The 19,034-nt window shown below is 39.3% G+C and overlaps 1 protein-coding gene across 10 annotated transcripts in view; it reads right to left on the bottom strand.

Moving 5' to 3' along the window:
• Window positions 1-19,034, bottom strand: part of KCNMA1 (potassium calcium-activated channel subfamily M alpha 1) — a 526,570-nt gene that overhangs the window by 16,625 nt on the left and 490,911 nt on the right. For 8 of the 10 annotated variants that reach the window (XM_075154386.1, XM_075154389.1, XM_075154391.1 and 5 more), the window contains 2 exons: window positions 9,497-9,610; window positions 6,109-6,239 (listed from right to left, as the gene is read on the bottom strand). In XM_075154386.1, coding sequence (XP_075010487.1) covers window positions 6,109-6,239; window positions 9,497-9,610 — 245 coding nt within the window. Of the gene's footprint in view, window positions 1-6,108; window positions 6,240-8,706; window positions 8,791-9,496; window positions 9,611-19,034 lie in introns of all 10 variants that reach the window. The other 2 variants (XM_075154402.1, XM_075154387.1) reach the window with 1 other exon arrangement.

Raw genomic sequence — 19,034 nt, 5'->3', positions numbered from 1 at the left:
TTCAGTGGTAGATTTTTCAAGTCTGGTTTACAATGAGGCCAACTATGGTAAGAAATGTTCACCTGCTCTAAGACTGATGGATGCTGGTTCGTGTAAAATAGCCTGGTTTTACAGACTGCTGACTTGCAGTGATTGGTAAAACCTGCAAAAGTCTAAAATTGTACTAATAATTTTATTACTCTTTAGGAGGTATCATTAGCCCAGCCTTCACTGATTTCCAACTCTTTCTCTCTCTCTTTATTCTGTAATTCAAATTATAGCAACTATAGCCAGAATCCAAGATTTAAACACATATACTCTTAGCTCATCTGAATTTTGTACCGTGCAAGTGTACAATTACCCCTTATCATAAATTCAGTTGTAGCTCACTAGAGCATGATCTACTAAGAAATTATACTGTGGCCATATCGCTCATTTTACTACAGGTCTCGTATTAAACCAAGAAATGAAAGCAGTAGTAAAATAATGTATCAAGTCAGGCACCTGTCACAAATTCATTAATACAAACAAAACAAAACAAAACAAAGTACGCCCCCTAAACCCCAGTGCAATTAAGACATACTGGGCCCAATTCTGACTTATGTCATGTGCCAACCAGGAGTAACTCTGGGAGCCATACACTACTGTGAAACTGATGCAACTGAAAAAAGAATCAGGTCTATTGTCGATGGAGCAGAATGCTGTCACCGAGGAAAGGCCTCCCACTGCTAGACAAATGTTAAGGCAAAGCTAAGACACTTATTAGCAAGGGAGGCAACATTTATCTTGGAACAATGGCTTAATTTGGGTTTCACACCATGACTGATGTGGATGTCACCATTTAATCAGATGGATGAGTGCAGCCAAATGATGGTTTTTGGTTTTTTGCCATCAATGAGTGAAAAGATTCCAACTTTCAGGGCGGCCTGCTCTGGCATTGCAACCGATCAGAAAATGCCCAACCATAAGGAAGAAAGGATGGATGAATAGGAAGCTGTAACTTGTCACCTTCTGCTAAATAGGGCTGCTTCCTCCTGTACTAATATATTTAACACTCCTCAGGAAAAACCCGTCTGTCCATGCTTTTGTTGTCACGAAAATCAGACTCATCTCATTACCTCTTGCCAGTTTGGAACTGGGGGACACTGAAAAGCTGAACTAGCTGATATCCATTTCCTTGGAATAATAATACACTGAAATTAATTTGAGAGTGATCTTCTACTTGCTCTGTGGGAGGGTACATGGCCTGGATATGCCAGTACTTATAAGAAACAGATCTACAGAATGTCTTTGGAAAGGTGCTGCTGTGCTTAAAGTAACAAGACACTTTCCAGTGATGGTAGTGAATCCCTTTTGTTGACTGTAAAATCATAACTGAAGAAATACTTGTTTGCTGCTGCCATTAACTGAACCCCACACTGGACACCTGTATGACATCGCTATAATCAGCATCTGGAATGAGAATATGAAATAGGTGTAGTCCAAATACAGAAAAAAGGAAATGCATCATAGACACTGAAACTGGGTAAATAGCAATGAAATTCTGACATAGATATCTGAGCTAGCAGTGCCACCTAGCCTATGCTCTGGAATTGTAGTGCAGCTCTTTCAAACATTTCAGGGATGCTTTCCCATTTGTTCAATCATTTTTTAAAGTATAATTACCAGAGTGCTTATGTTTTGCAGTTAATGCTGTCAAGCCTTTTAAACTAATTGGTCTTTTACAGAAAATTTAACTGAAAATTAGCACATCTTTTAATAACATTGCTTTAACTTTAATAGCACTTTGCCTTTCCTTTGTAATTACTCTAAAATTGTCATTTTCCAAGTCATATCTGCCATTTTTTTTGTGTTTGCTAGTGTTTTTTTATGGATTTCTTTTAAGAAGACTCCTCCTCCATTGCATGCAGTTTTTAGCATCGCTTTCAAACAAATATTTTAACTTGCTTTTCTTTGTCAGTTGGAGGAATTCAGTTGAATGAATAATATATATCCAAACATGAGGAACAACTGAGCTAACATCAGTAACTTATACCAATAACAAAACCAACAGAAAATAAATAACAGCATTTCATAGTTTGAAAATCTAACGATTCTCAAAATATTGTCCAAACTTTAAAGACGTTTGGGACACTTTAGGTTACAAGATGCTGCTTGCTAATTCCCTGAACAGACTTGCACAAAAAATAGTCTTGTGTTTCAAAATGTCCATACCATAGATTAGAACAGTTTCTTTTCTGTATATACAAGACTGTGAGGATCCCTGAGGGAGAACTCTTGAGTAAGGGATATACTGAAAAGTTATTTTTAACTGTTTTAACTATTGTCTTCCATTCTGTGCTTTCATTTATATGAAGAAAAAGTAGAACTCAGTATTATAGAACAAAAATCATGACCTAACGTTCTAGCACAAGGAAATAAATTCTAGGATATCGAATGTTAAATGGTATAACCTGGTTCCCGAGATCCTTGCCTCTAATGTTACCACTCTGACAGTATATCAAGTCTGTTGTCATCAGTATGTATGGGAGGGATGCCAACCTGCCAGAACTTCTGTGGTTCTCATAGCTTCAGCACCAAAAGGAATAACAGAGAAGCTTTGGCTCTCAGGCCAACTGTTCAAACCTTTGAAGGTACTGTGTGTTGATAAAACTGGTTTCCTTGCACACACAGGATTTTCTAAAATAACTATCTCAACAAGACCCAGAAAAGGAAAAAGTACTTCTCCTCAAAAATTTGCTTCTCTTAAGCTATCCTATGTCATGTAACTTTTTTATAGCTGAAGATAATCTTTTTACAAAACATCCACATTATCTAAAAGATGCTTCCAGTCCCAAGTTTTTTAGTCACATTCAATTTGATGATGAGAATGTGCTTTGCTTTTCAGGAGCGGCGCCACCTTGAGACTGACAGACTACATACATTCTTTCCCTAGATTTGCATATGTTATGACAAAACAAATATTAATATATCATTCAAGCCTCTGATGGCAGTAGATGTCTCTTCAAAGATGTAATAATGATTAGCTGGTGCGATTTAACAATAGCCATTGCCACACTTAAAACATGAACCATGCCTACAGTCTTCACGCAGAGTACAATAATGCACTTTAACCGAAGCCTGGAGAGACCACTGTTACCAACTCATCAAAAAGACAATGCAGTTTTTGAGCTCGTTATTGTCTTCTGAGCAATGATCTTCGAACTACCACACTGTGAATCACAGGCTTGTGGAATATATTGCCTTTGCTGCAGAGGACAATCTGTGTAGATAGCCTGTAGATAGCATTTTAAAAAGTAAACTTCATTAAGCCTTTTATCTTTGAAATAATAAAATAACAGACAATTTCAAATTTAAAACATCTAATACTGTCATCTTATAGGAAAGAATGCTAAACTAGCAGAACGTAATGATCTTCAGCATTCAGATTTGAATCAGACAGTGACAACACATCATTTTCTAATCTGTGATTCATTAGTAGGGTTTAGTCCACTACTTCTATATTAATAAAATTATATAAAAGAAAATAATAATTTATCATTGATTAATACTGTTGAATTACTATTATTAACTGAATACTTCAGCAAATTATTTTAAATATATTTTGTGCTTCTTTTTTATATACATACATTTATATGTATGTTTCAAATTACCTGCAGGTCAGAAAGAATACTGTATGCATGGGTACTATTCCACTTTCTAATCTTCCTTACACCTGTTTTACCCTACTACTGTGAGAAGAGATTCATTCTTAATGGAGCAGTTCATACATTGTACGTTTGTATTGTAGACCATGTAAGGAATTTGCATTCCAGAGATATCAACAGAGATCATAAATTGGAATTTTTCTATAAAAATTAAGCAATAAAAAGCCTTGAATCACTAAGCGGATCAAATAATGAACTATATCCTTGTCTCAAAGTGAGCTGGCACAGGCCAGCACAGTGTGAATTATTTCCTTCTTACAGAATTCCTGTGCAATTAATAGGATGAAAGAATGACGCAGATCTCACAATTTTTTTAGGATTTTGGGTTCAGTTTGCCGGTACTGGCTTGAAGTTAGGCAGAATAAATAGAAGCTGGTCCCTAAAAACAAGCGTACTCTAGGAAAAAAAGAGATAATATAGTGCAAGTAGATTAGTTTGCATGAGAAACACTCTTTTCCTCGGAGAAGAAAGGAGAATACATCCTTCCCATGAGAATAGAGATAGTAAAGGGAAAACATCTCACACATCTTACACTTTCTGAAGGGTCAGGAAGAATTGTACTTTTCCAACTCTTTACTAGGCCTTTGAGGAATAAAAGAGAAAATAATTCTGCCACTGATCAGCAAAGTGGTGAAAGAAAAGATAGGATGGTGAACAATTCTAACTGACTGAATCCTTGGCTTGTCTTCTTGATTAGTATTTTTTCTAAGTTAGAATTTTCTACTGTTGTTATCACATTTACTTCTCTGGCTTCAGGCTGCACTGTCCCTGACATAAAATATGACCACTTAGATGTGAAAATATTTGAAAAAAAGACTCTGTTGAAGAAAGGAATGGCAGAAACAGAGGGGCATGTTGTCAAAAACTAAAAGTTAATAAAAGCTAGCAGTAACTAAAAATATTGTGAGGATTATATATGAGTTCCAAGTAAAAATTTCTGAACAGTCACGTTCCACATATTTCTTATTGCCTCACTATTATCTACATGATATACCTTTGCACAAGAAAGCAATGGTGTCCACAACATTTCGCTCACTCTTTGTGGCGATGCCAGTGGGAAGCAGAAGAATTAACCCTACTTTTTCCAAGATTCTGGAAGTGCCCTACTGAACGATTCATTCAGGGACATTGATTTAGATAATAATGTGAGTAGATAAACAGCTTTCAGTATAACAATTTGGAGCTTTCATGTTAAATTATTCCCATTTATAATGTGAAAATGCTAAATGTTTTATTCATAGAGATTTTAATTAGAGAAGGTATAGAGTTTAAGTGTGCTTGCTTAGGCTTTTTAAATTTGTCACGTCTGCAGAATATGGTCAATAACCTTCAAAAAAAGTATTTTCTGAGTTTATTGCAAACTCTAGGCTGCATTATAATAAAATAATATCAGTGTAGACTGATATTATTCATCTGTGGATGGAACATATGAGGAATATAGCAGGGAATAAAAATATGAAATACAGATACATAAACATGAAATACAAATAAAATATCAAATAATAAAGATCACCGTGAATTTTCCTTAAAAGTAAAAAGCTTCATTCTGAATTTAGGTGAAGGTCAGATTCGGCTCCTTTAAGGAAATCTATTTGCTCATTTCTAATATTACGTGGGATTTACAACAGATGATTCCCAGCACCATGGAACTTTATTCCATGGGGAGTTCAGAAAGCCTATGCTTAGATTTTAAAAAGGCTTTGTCCTTGCTACATCTTAAGGTCCCTCTGAGAGAAGTGCAGCTCGCAGAGAGCAAGACTGGTCTGAAAACCTAGCCAATATGAAGCAAGGGAAGATGAAAAGGTGTATGACTGAGGCGTTTGCTTCAAAACTATACTATGGCTGCAAACCAAAAACCTTAATGTAGACATAACCAAAGGCCACCATCTGTAGTTTCTGGCATGCACTTATGTTTTCATTCACAAGACAACTCATGTGAAAAAGAGATGATGACCTCTTTTCACACAAGTAGAGTTCACTTGATGTGTACAATGGCTTTCGTATAGTTCTATCAGTGTCCCCCAGCGCTCATACTCAGGGCATTGTTCATGGCTACAGGAAATTAAAAGCTTAAAACACAGTTGATGCTGTCTGACATGAACAGTGACCATAGGAACTGACACACTGAATTTGGGTCTGGGTTTCAGGAGGAAGATATAACATTTTTTTGAAAATATTATCCTTAAAGCTGGACATGAGACTCTCTGCTTTTAAAATTGTGGACTCGTGGTAGTCCTAGATATCTCAGTTGTTTTAAGGTCTCTGTGTCCAACTACAAAATAACCTGTTTAGGCTCTGAAATTCTCTTGACATCTAAAAGAAAGGTGTCTTCTTCTGACTACCTGTGGAAAAGGGACTACGCTTTCATACTCTTTCACAATAAGTCTGATGGAAGAGAATGAAAAAGGTTTTATTTGCTTACTGCGCTCATCAGAGAGTCCAGCACACTGACAGCAAATGCGGTTCCACATGCAAAGGGCTGCGTGAGATACAGTTCTGTGTCTGGATCATCATCATCATCTTGGTCCAAGAACTGAACATTTGAATCATTTACTGAAAATAATAATAATAATAAAATCATCAGGTGCTTCTGGGTCAGCAGGATGTGACCTTACACATTAGACAGTCAGAAAGAAAAAGAAACGGCATATGTCTGGAAACACAGACTTGTGTCTTTGACGTCACTGAAAATGAAATCAAGATGGATGTGAAAATGTGCATTTAAAAATCTGTTGATCATTATCCTGCTCATAAGAGGTGACTTGCTTGCTCTTGAGAGGTGACTATCCCTTTGCTGTAAAAGTAGCTTCATGGCACCAGCTGCCTGCACTCAAAATGAGAATCATGATACTCTTGGTATTGGTCGGGTACAGTGGCTAAGGCTGTATGCATATATAGTGAAATGTTATCACAAGACACCAAGTCAGAACCCCTTTGTAAAATAAAGGCTGTCCATAAAACTCTGATATAGCCCACAGGCATCTGTTAGATGTGCTGCTGTGATTCTTACTGGAGTGGTGTTAATGCACTTACAGCTCGAAAGAGGATAAACTGTCGCTTTAACATGCATCTATCTGAATGAATGAGCAATACTCCAGCCATCCTCTTGCAGCACTGCCTTTTATTCAAATATTTGTCTCCATAACTTCACTTCCTTAGTCACAAATTCTATATTAGCCAGTGTGAAAAAGAATCTACATCAGGCTGTTTTAAAGAAAAAGCCCAAATAAAGTAATATTTGGCATTTAGACTTTCTCTGGCATTTCATTGTCACAGTTAAGCTCTTTGCCTCCACCTCATTCCACTAAAAATAGTGGTTTCCTTGAGATCAGTGTATCAAGTGGATCACATTTCATGAAATACTTCATTTCCATATTAGTCCTCCTCAGGCATGAAAGCAAAGACTGCTTAGCTATGCCATCAAAATATCCTTTAACTTACTAGATGATAAATTAATTTCAGTTGCCATGCTAGGAAGGGAAATTAAAAAATTTTTCAGCATTTGAAACTACGCACATTGACTATGTCCCTATTCCTATGTTCCCTATGTGAAGACATCTCCTGAGCCAGCCCAGGGAGCTTTGAAACCAACATGAGAGCTGCTGTTAACTTGATCAGGTTTCAGCTCTGGACTTTTTAGGTTAGAAAGTCTTCTGTCTGCTATTCTGATCTTCCTTCCTATACAGTTTCATTTTCCATCCACTCCTTTTCCAACCTGTATACACTATTGTGCTTGCCATGCTTAGCTTACAAAACATGAATAACTATAGATAAAGTCTCACAATAGTTGGCTAAAAGAGATGAGAATCGTTATCCTTTTTTTTAGAGCCCTGTTGAGCCAGTACTTGGCCATGATCATAGAGTAAGTCAGGACCTGAGCTGAAGTAGGATTTAAAATTCCTGCCTTCCCTCTCCTTGATGTAACCAGGAAAACATAACACATCAGCGTTGTAAATGGAGAAGTGGTCTGCCCTGGGAGTCAGAAGAATTTCATCAATATCCACAATACTCCCTTCTTTGTACAATGGCTATCAATTTGTTCTCCAGATTCTTGAGCAAAATAGTATTTGAAAGCCTGACGTATCATTTCAAAATGTACTTTTTGAAGAGCTTGTGCCTTAGTTTAATTTGCTAGTTGAAAGTAGGCACTATTGACAGTAGCATTCTTTCTCACTTACATCCAGCAGACGAATACCTGACTTTGACACCAGCTTGCTAGCCGTGCGTGGTGTCAGTTTCCAAGGTACTACAAACCTAATGTGAATTCTGCAAGTGTGATTTTATCCTCAATATCTTTATCTTCCTGATGCAAGTTAGCACGCTAGGATTTCTACAAAAAGGTCTCCGGGCTAGGGAAGGTAGCCTTGAACGTGTGGTGCTGCGCCATAGGAAACGCTCATCAAACGCTGCTCGCAAAGGCTGGCGAGAGCTCTCTTTATTGAGAGGGAGCAACACAGAAGCTTGGCTGCTTTTTTACAGCTTCAAAACCTGAGCTTCTGAGAAAAGGCCTACTCCCCAAAATAAACAAACAAATAGCTTAAGGGAAAGTATGATGCTGGGGTTTCTTTTCTGATATCTTTTACTTCTTCTTTGACTTCCTGTGAGAACTGCTAAGGCATGTCCACCAAATTGACAATAGGCTGAAACAACAAAAAGAGAAAGAGAGAGAGGGAGAAAAGGAGAGAAAAACTGGGAGGGGGGAGGGGAGGGGAGTAGGGCCCGGGAGGTGGGCACCCAGGCCAAAGAAAATGAATTGGTGAGAAGGTGCTATGAAAACAGCCGGCAGGTCAGACGGGTGTGATCAAAGGTTTACTGATGCTGCGTGAAAAAAAAAATCATTAAGAAAGGCCAGAACAAGACAGTCAATTTCAACCAGAACCACAAATAAAACACATTCAAAGCAGTGCCATGAGGGTAGCCCCTCTGATACAGCCAGATAAATAAAGAAAAAGCTGATGACAGTAAGAACAACAACAACAGAAAATAAGACAGTGATGTGAAGGAAAAAGGCACTTCTTACCCAGTTCAGTTATCATTAGAATGTGGGTTCCACTGTTTTTTTCCTGACTGATTGAAACCAAAGGCAGAAGTTTGCCAGGCTTAGCTAATAAGTAAAGTATTTAGGGGGAAAAGAAAGTACAGAAAGAGAATGAAGTAAGGGAAAAAGACAGGTAAGGCTCTAAAAAATAAAACTGAAAAGGAAAATAAAAGGACAAAGGACCACAAATCAAGTTTGTATTTGCCATGAAAAAAACAGAACAGCTTCTGCACTTCACATCACACCACTTGACAACATAAATACCCACAGCTAGAGTGGAAATCAGAGCCTGGTTACCTACCATCATCATATTCTCAGGAGTAAAATGTCTCATACTATTATACAGAGTTTGGTTACACATGATTAAACAGTTCTGGACCACGAAGAAATAAACAAATGGCCTCTTACTATTGATTAAATGCACAGGAAATGTCTGCTCATACTTACTGTGGTTTTTTTCTTTTCTAACCTTAGCCCAAAGACCCCTGCTTATTTGTTACACTATATAAAAAGCATCTTGTCTGATAGAGTGTTTATTTAAGAAAACGGAGAAAACCCAAAGGAAAGAGAGAAATATATTTCAGTTATTCAAATAAAGTGAAACAACTGTTACTAATCTTTCTTTAGAGAGAGTAATTCAAAACAGTTATCAGAAGAGAAAACATAGCAGTGTAAGATACAGTACAGGTAATTTTCCTGAGACTGCATAACAAGTGAAGTGGGAAAAAGATATGGGAATGTACATGAAAGGATAAATGTTAGCTTTTCTTACCTAGCTCTGTTATAATAGGGATGTTGGCTCCTGTTGTAATGGAGGGTTGACGTAACAGGCCATGGACTGGACTGTTGTCTGGAGATGACCGATCCATCCCAGGGGGTGTAAAGCCTAAAAGAAAAAAAAAAAAAAAAGAAAAAAAGAGAAATTTTACACAGGACAAACTATACATAAAAAAAAAAATCCCCACCAACAGGGAATTTCCCATCTCTAATTATTTTTTTTCCAGAAAAGTATGGGAAACAAATTGTCATTTAAAAAAAAAAAGACTTTATTTTCAACAATTATTTCATAAAAGCATAATCCTTCACAAATATGCAGGTCATTTCTACTGTAAGGTATCTGGTAGCTAATGGAGAAACTGAAATTTATTTTGTTATCCTAGGTAGCTTTTGCATCAAAACATGCAAAATGGAAATAATAATATAAATAATAAAATAAAGACTTCAGTGTTAGAGAGGTTTAATTTTGTCCTATTAGTATTTCAAATAATCCTGAAACAAACACCTTTCCTTAAATCTCAATTAACATTTAGAGAGTATTGGTTGTAAACAGTAGTACAACTATGAGGAACACATTGCTTCCATCAGCAGGTTTTAGGTTTGATCAACATGCAGGATTTAAAATTTTCTAACTGTTTTCCATGAGCAATACAACCCACAAAAAGTTTTTTTTTTTTTCTTTTCAGGTGTACCACTCATAATATGTATTTTTATGAGTATTACAATTATAGGAACACTGGGATGGAAGGGCCCATTCTAACAGGGAAAAAAAAGATAGGATGGAAGAAAAAAGACACAGGATTTCAAACGGTATATAAGAGGAATGCTTGAAAAGAAACTAGAAAGAGTTTTATACTTTTGAGGATGTAAAGGAAACAAAGGTGGAAGAGGAAACATATTGGCAGGCACTCAAAGAAAAAAGAGATCTGGAGAGCAGCAAGGTTCACCTCTAAAAAAGATTGTGTTTTCAGCCTGATTCTCTAGAAAGTTTGAAATGGAGCTCTTGACACAGCATTTTGTAATCTTTTTTTTTTTTTTTTTTTAAATAAAAAATACCCAGGCCAAGCCTTTTGGAGTTTGATTGTAAGTACTGAAAAATAGGCAGTTATACAAAAGCCCATGCAACAGTTGGACTGGAAATTCACAGTTGAAGCTAATGCATTCTATCTCCCTGTCCATTAAAGCTGCGGAAAGCATGTTCATTTAATGTCATTATTGCAGAAGTGATGGTGAAGCCAGAGTTTGACTTTAGGGTTTCATGTAGACCAATGCCAAGGCAGCATTTTTAAGCAAATATTTGTCTGCTAGGAATAGGATTGAGCCAAGCTCACTTTAAAACACACATTTCTGAGAAAACATTCATTTTTTTGGCACATCATGCCCGAGTTCTTTGACTTCACATGTGACATCCAGGGACAGACTTTTGATCCTTTGTCATTACTGATCTGAACTAGTTTTGAATTCTCCATATACTGATTCTAAATTAATCACAGCCAAATTAATTCCTAACGTAACTTCATTATCTTCTTGCAGTGTGGAAACTGTTTCACTGGGTTAAATTAATTGATACATTCATCTGCTACTGAATTCAGAAGAAGATGATATGATATTATCTACTTTACCTTTCTTCAGTTTGGGGACTGATTTACAAACCAGGAAATCTGTAAACAAAACTGTACTTGTTATCATGTGGTACTGGCTTTACATTGTCTTTCTGAGGGATTTATGGTTCTTTTCCAGTGATAATTACCATCACTCTTAAACTGTCCCTAAACAAGACAAACTATAAGAACCACTAGATCTGGACTTCTTGATATAATGGGATTTAAATTTTTATTTGATACTCAGTTCATTTCTCCCTATGTTTTGCTATACCACATATAGAATATATAGGTAATAAAACTAGAATCACTGAGAAGAGAGACTTACTTAGCCCTCCAGAAGGTACCAGTATGAATTTTCTTCTGACTATCACATGAAAGTTAGATACAACATGAGGATTGTAAGGACAGGATAAGTAAAAAGGGAGTGAAAAGTCTGTGAAGAAATTCCTTGGGAGAAAAGAAGTGGATGTGGTTTCTTCAACAGGCTTGCAAGACAGAAACATCGCCATAGGCAAACCTAAGACAGCAAAGCAATTCTATTTAATATTACCAGTGCATAGAAAATCTTTAGAAAGCAGATTTCTTAGAGACAGTCGGAAATGTTGAAAATATTAACAGTCATAGAATCATAGAATCATTAGGGTTGGAAAAGACCTCTAAGATCATCGAGTCCAAACGTCAACCCAACACCACCATGCCCACTAAACCTTGTCCCTAAGCGCCACATCTACACATCTTCTGAATACCTCCAGGGATGGTGACTTAACCACTTCCCTGGGCAGCCTGTTCCAAGGCCTGACCACTCTTTCAGTAAAGAAATTTTTCCTAATGTCCAATCTAAACCTCCCTTGGCACAACCTGAAGCCATTTCCTCTTGTCCTATCGCTAGTTACTTGGGAGAAGAGACCAACACCCACCTCGCTACAACCTCCTTTTTAGGTAGTTGTAGAGAGCGATAAGGTCTCCCCTCAGCCTCCTCTTCTCCAGACTAAACAGTCCCAGTTCCTTCAGACGATCCTCATAAGACTTGTTGTCCAGATCCTTCACCAGCTTCGTTGCCCTCCTCTGGACACGCTCCAGCACCTCCATGTCCTTCTTGTAGTGAGGGGCCCAAAACTGAACACAGTATTCGAGGTGCGGCCTCACCAGTGCCGAGTACAGGGGCATGACCACCTCCCTACCCCTGCTGGCCACACTATTTCTGATAAAAGCCAGGATGCCGTTGGCCTTCTTGGCCACCTGAGCACACTGCCGGCTCGTGTTCAGCCGGCTGTCAAACAGCACCCCCAGGTCCTTTTCCAGCTTTCCAGCCGCTCTTCCCCAAGCCTGTAGCGTTGCCTGGGGTTGTTGTGGCTGGCACTTGGCCTTATTGAACCTCATACAGTTGGCCTCAGCCCATCGATCCAGCCTGTCCAGGTCCCTCTGCAGAGCCTTCCTACCCTCCAGCAGATCAACACTCCTGCCGAACTTGGTGTCATCTGCAAACTTACTGAGGGAGCACTCGATCCCCCTCGTCCAGATCACTGATAAAGATACTGAACAAGACCAGCCCCAAAACTGAGCCCTGGGGAACACCGCTTGTGACCAGCTGCCAACTGGATTTAACTCCGTTCACCACAACTCTCTGGGCTTGGCCGCCCAGCCAGTTTTTTACCCAGCGAAGAGTGTACCTGTCTAAGGCGTGAGCTGCCAGCTTCTCTAGGAGAATGCTGTGGGAGACAGTGTCAAAGGCTTTACTGAAGTCCAGGTAGACCACATCCACAGTCGGTCATTTAATATTACTCGTTGTGCTGAAACTAGTTCGGTAAGACCGGCATGGTGACGGTGAGTTGCATTCCCAACTGGTATTGGTTTGCAAATGTTTCCTTGTGTCTGGCACTGTGACTGATAGCCGTATTGGCTCTTTGAATGCTTACTTCTGCATGGCAGAGCCTAGGATTTCTCAGACTCACAAAGTGAGTCTAATGGAATTCCTTCAGGCACCACCTCATGAGTTAAAGGTAACCCTGACACTCTCACAACAGCAGGAAAATTAAAGTGGGACTCCAAAGGGAGGGAATGCTATCTGAGGACAGGTGGGTATTAGTGTGACACCTCCTTCTGCAGCAGGCTCCAGTGTTTAAGTTTTGCATTCTGTTATGCTACCTAAACTTTGTTTAAGTTTTGCATTCTGTTATGCTACAAGAAAGGCAAGACACGGCTTTTGTCACACTACATTAAAAAAAGCTCAAGTAGGTGTAGACTCCTTGAGCAGTTAAAGTGACAGGCCCAGTTGGGTCCTCTGCAGAATTACAAGTCAAAATGGCAACAGCAAGACTTTTTACACTTGCTTACCTGAGAGCAGAGAAAACTAATCTTGTTCCCATGCACCCTAGGGGTTGTACTGCTGGAGCATCCCTAGAGGCCCTGGGTCTCCCTTTTTCCTGAAGGCTTTTCTCTCCCCATATCAGGATGCATTCCCTAAAACATCTTGCAGTGAATCAGGCTCTTCAGATGGTAAGAGCACATCGGTATTTCCCTACCAGCTAAAAGCACATTGAAGAAAGTTAGCATAACTGCATCTAAATGTGTAAGTCCTTCTTGCCCTCCCTCTACTGCAATGTGCACACACACAGAGGCAGACACACGCACACGCTCCATCGAAGGCTATTTGTAGCCACCTCTCTAACCCTTCAAATATTTGTCTTCCTAGGATGGTGTTAGAAGATTGAAGTAAATGTGTCATTTCTGGTAGGCACAGACTGTCAGGAGCTCTGTAATTGCACACTGCACACATAGTGCATTCAGTCTGAAATGCAGGAAGCATGTTAAAGGGATTTTGTTTTCTCCTTGAATGAAAAATAGACTCAGGCCTTAATATTTTTTATCCTATGGACTTGGAAGATGTGAGAAATATCTGTTATCTTAATTTAATTTCCTTGTCTGTGCTTAATTCAGACACTTCCAAAAATCCACTTTTTAAAAATATAAAAATCTTCCAATATTTTCAGGAGAGGAAAATTGGAGTACTTGGGGATTTTGTGTGCCTATGTTTGGAGTCACAAGGCATTGTACACCTTCAGACCACATTCCTGCTCCGAAGTCACAATGCAAATTCTATAGATAGGCTCTCTATTTTTTCCCTCCAGAAGAGAAAAAAAAAGTGCAGGAAAACTAACCTGCTTTATCAGAACTTTCATTTAAACGCATGAAAAACTACAAGTGACAGCTGTGCAGATTCAGTGAATGTGACATTTCTGAATTTCTTCAACTTGACAAGTAAACACCTTAAATCGGTAATGCTATATGCATAATACATGACCTGTATTTTGACATCCATCATCAAATGCTGACTTGAGAAAATACAGGTTTGTACGTCAAGGAATAGCACCCATAAAGCAGGCAGAAATTCAGGTCACAGGTATTAGGAAAACTCTATTTCATTACAGAAGCTGAAACAAGCTAAGGCATCAGATTTAAGATCCGTTTTCAGCTGTGAAAAGATTCAATTCCTCTGCACAGAGCATTCATTTAGAAATGACATGCTTTCCTCACAGCCTCTTTTCATTTCCCTTTTCATATTCCATTTTCTCCTTCAGTCCCCAAACCTTGTTCCATTAACACTCATAAAAATCGTAAAACAGGGCCAATAGTTGTGATCTTCTTATAACCACAGTGTCTCCTTGTTCAACAAACCACTGAGGGAGCTGTGGCTACAATTGCTTAACAGGATCAACCTCCAGAATAAAATTCACATGGCCTGTGCAAGCCCGAGTACAGTCCCTGTGTAAGGAAATACAGTGACAGTGGTGGGCTTCTGCAGAAGGGAATTCTCTTTGCCAACAATTAGGAGGTAAGGTGCAGCACAATCATATCTGTTCCTGCAGCCACTGCATCTGATACTAAATTGCTGTACTGGGTGAGTGATTGCCTTTGCATCAACTGATTTTTGGTTTTTTTTGTGTTTTGTTTTGTTTTGTTTTTCTCTTCACTCATTAAATTGTCTTTACCCATGAGTTTTTCCTCTCACTTTTGCCCTTCTGCTTCTCTCCCTCATCCCACTGTGGGGAAGCGAGCAAGAGACTGGGTAGGGTCTTAGTTGCCAGCCAGGGTCAACCCACCACCATTGGCTATAGGGATAACCACCACAACATCAAACTGAGGAAATGGCGTGGACTTCAATAGAAGGTAGCAAGCCCCGGCCCCTCTCTGAAACAAGATGCTGCCAATCAGTGGATTAAATATATCACGCCTCTGAGAGGAACACGGGCTCTGGGTTCCTAACGTGCTCAAAATCAGTGAGGACTGGCAGTTGGGAGTCACTGCTTCCCTCCCTCTTTGAGAGGCAGGGACTCCCGTGCCCTAACTCAGCTACCTGCTCTGAAGGAGTTTGAGCCTCCTGCAGTTCTCTGCAGAAAACAGCGGGTTCAATGTCTTGATTCTGTGCAAAGAAATATTTCCCAGCTCCCTCTGGGATACTACTGCTCACAAAAGTAGGTGAAACAACAAAATAATTGCATTAGAGGCAAGATCCTACCTCTTTAAGATGTTCTCATCTTTGTGGAGGGAGAACCTCGGGGAAACTTCCTCCCCACAAGAAGACGAGATCTTTTTCCCAAGACTTAATGGGGATTTCCCAAGAGTGACTGAGCTGTCCTGCACAGAGCTCAGCAGGGCCAGTTGGCTACAAACCCTCCTTGTCTCTTACAAAGTCCCACCTACAAAGTGATGAGCAGTACTGGGCTTCCGTGAGACCTGTGCCTCCTGAGCCAGGCTGATCCATGGTCCTCTCAGGAACTCAGGGGGACACTAACCGCGGTTCAGCAGTAACATGCAGGTATTCTGGGAGCCACACTGGCACTGTGATGAAGTTCAGAATTAAGGAATGCTGGCACGGCTTAACAGTGACTTCTGCCCACTGAAAGCACCAGCAATAATTATAGTTTGCCCTGCTTACGTGCTGTTTGGAGCAACTGGCCTGATGGCCAAGTGATCTGCTGATTGTGCTGGCCATAAACCACTGGTTTTTGTTCCTGTGCAATTCACTTGACTGAGTAATGTCATGAAATGCAGGAAGGTTTGCTCTACATAGCAGTAAATATATCCTTTTAGTTTGCTGAGGGGCCAGTAAAGGTTTACTGGGATTTTATTGTAGAAACAAATTTGGCTCTTGGATGTGCACTGCTTCTGTTCCACTGACTTCACCGAGACCCAGATGGGCATATTCTCAAACCGGATTTTTATGTTACGTTTATAGAATATCTTCTGTTCTGAAGGATCATAATGGATCCTTTACGATCCTCTTCCTATTTCCCCCTGCCCCTTTCCTCTTTGCCTCCCTTCCCTTTCAAAGATGTATGTTTTACTAAACTGGAATTCTATGCAGGCAGAATGCAGTTTCCCAAACTGAAGATCCACTTGGCAGACCTAAAGGTTGTGGCCTTGTCATTAAAGTGCCATGTAAATTGATAGTGCCCTTTAAATAATGCTTTTCTAAGGAAAGGTGCCATGGGATTCACTGGGTAAATGTATGCACTAAAGTCCTCAAAAATATAATTTTAAAAGCATACATACTATTAACTAGCTCTGGCTCATCTAAGAAGCATAAACAACAATCATATTTTGAGCATATATGAATAACAGACAGGTGGTGAACTGCCAAACACGCCCCCAACAAGTTATCATGCAGGAATATGGGATAAGGATTTTCATTAAGCAGAGCCAGACAAAAAGAAATAATTCTCTTACAAAAGGACCTCACAGCTATATCCCTTTGCTACTGTTTGCTGACAATGTCCATTAATATTCCAGTGAATTCAATTGAATGATAGACTATACCTGTTATTCTCCAAAGTACAGCCACTCGGGTATACCTGGAAAGTTCAGCAGCAGTCATGCAGCTAAAGAGCTGCTGACATTCATGGGAATCTGTTACAGCCATTCAATTCAGAAACAATTCTAGCTTCAATGTCCCATGTGGTCTGAGACAGAGAGTTGTAGTTTGGCCTCAGAACTTGGAATCCTAAATTCTGGTTTCAGTTCTGACTTTTACTGTAATTTGTGCCTGAAGATCTAATAATCTCTCGGAGATTATCTGTAAAGCTCTGGAAAAGGAGAGGAATGTGGGAGAGCAGATGTGACTGTGTAAGCTCCCAGCTCCCTCAGAGACTGCAGCATCTTCAGAGATGCTCTGGGGCCAAACATAGGCCAAGCTAAATCTACAGAGTGGAGGATGAAGAAGGATAGCTTTCTCAGTTTTAACAACCCTCCAATGCTTTGGGACTGGAAAAAACCCTGGAGCATTGAACGCTGAGAGACACTGTTACAGAGAACAAGCTGCCACCTTCCTCCCAAGAAAGTGCTCTTCTCTAACGTCTGTTCATTCCCATACTGTTGAATTACAGAAACCTATAGTGAAAATGTCCAAATCAAAGCTCTAATGAAAGCACAGTGGGATCAATGCTAGTTTCTGCTCCCCAAAGTGTGAGAACCGTTCCTGGGGTGGGTTAGTGGTCCCACATGCTGAAAGTGCAAAGGATTTATAAGTCTACTGGTTCTTGCGCTGCTCTAGCGAGGTAAGATTAAGCTGTAAAAACAAAGATCAAGAGAAGGATTGGAGTTTCATCATCTTGAAGTCTAGCATTGAATGATATCACATTGTTTCCATTTTCAATTGGGAACAGCATAATATGTTAGAAATGGCATTATATTTTAGCATAGTGCTGAATCATGTATAACTTAGAGGGTTTTACTCACAGATACTTATACGAGTCTTTTCCCAGTTTAAGCATCATTTTGAGTTTCACTATCAAACACACACAAAAAATCAAGATTAAGTCCATCTGAAACTGCCTGGGGTTTGTTTGTTTGTTTGTTTGTTTGTTTGTTTTTTCCACAAAATCTCATGTGGTAATTACCCAAACCATAGCTTGCCAAGGTTCACCACAAGCTTACACACCCAAAGCTACCAAAACAAATGGGCTTTCTTTACTAATGCTTTGCAGAGCATAGCCTTGATGTTCTCTCCTTGCTGTTTTGCTCACATTAAGTGAGATAAGATGTAGTTACTAGCCATAGCACCTCCCTCATGGCTGCTAGAATGGAAACTTTGTTTCTCTAGATAGTAAATATTCCTGGCCAGTATTAGTCTGACAAGAACTTCTCACTCTCAGTGGAATCATGCACAATTTTACTGGATTTATTTTTGTATTTGGTAAAGGGAAAATAAAATTAAATTTCCTTTTTTTGAGTTTTCAGCCTTATTTTTTCAGTGCTATAGCAATTTTGTAAAGCTCTAAGCAAGTTTTTGCCTAGGTTACTGATTCCTTTGGCCTGACATATCCTATTCAGTGGGTTGTTTTTTTTTTCAGCCAGTAAAGCCAAGGTTGAACTAGAACTCCTGTTATGCAATGCAGCCATCTTGTTTTATACACATCTGTCTTGGGAACATAAAATGTATTCCAGGAGTACATCAGTGACTTCTTATTCAGTCTCTAGTGCATAAGCAAACAATTCCAAAAGAGTAAAACTTAGGAAAATAATTTCTTATTTTTTAAAGCACTGTACGGCACAGAGAAGAGTAAATCACAGAAACCTGTGAGGGCCCTGAAGACAGGCATAATGGTTACAGCCAAGTAAACCAGGAGAATTGCTTGGGACTTTTAGGCTATCAAGAAAGGAAATTAAATATTAAACTGAGACACTCTGCAGGTTCTCCATTGTGCAACAAGAAGAAGGGACAGGCCATCAGGAGTTTATTGCCTGATAGCTTGCACCATCTTGTAGCTGTCTTTAAGCATCTATTTTCCAAGCCATCCCCAGAAAGAGAGGAATGATTGGGTAACTCCCTAATTGAAAACACCTAGGACAACACAGTAAAATACAAACGACTTCTAGAATGCAGAGAACAACGGTTTCCAAACTACTTCACACTTACCCTATTGTGTGGGA

Source organism: Calonectris borealis, chromosome 7, assembly GCF_964195595.1.
Source record: "Calonectris borealis chromosome 7, bCalBor7.hap1.2, whole genome shotgun sequence".
NCBI lineage: Eukaryota > Metazoa > Chordata > Aves > Procellariiformes > Procellariidae > Calonectris > Calonectris borealis.
This window is presented reverse-complemented; position numbering and strand designations above follow the sequence as displayed.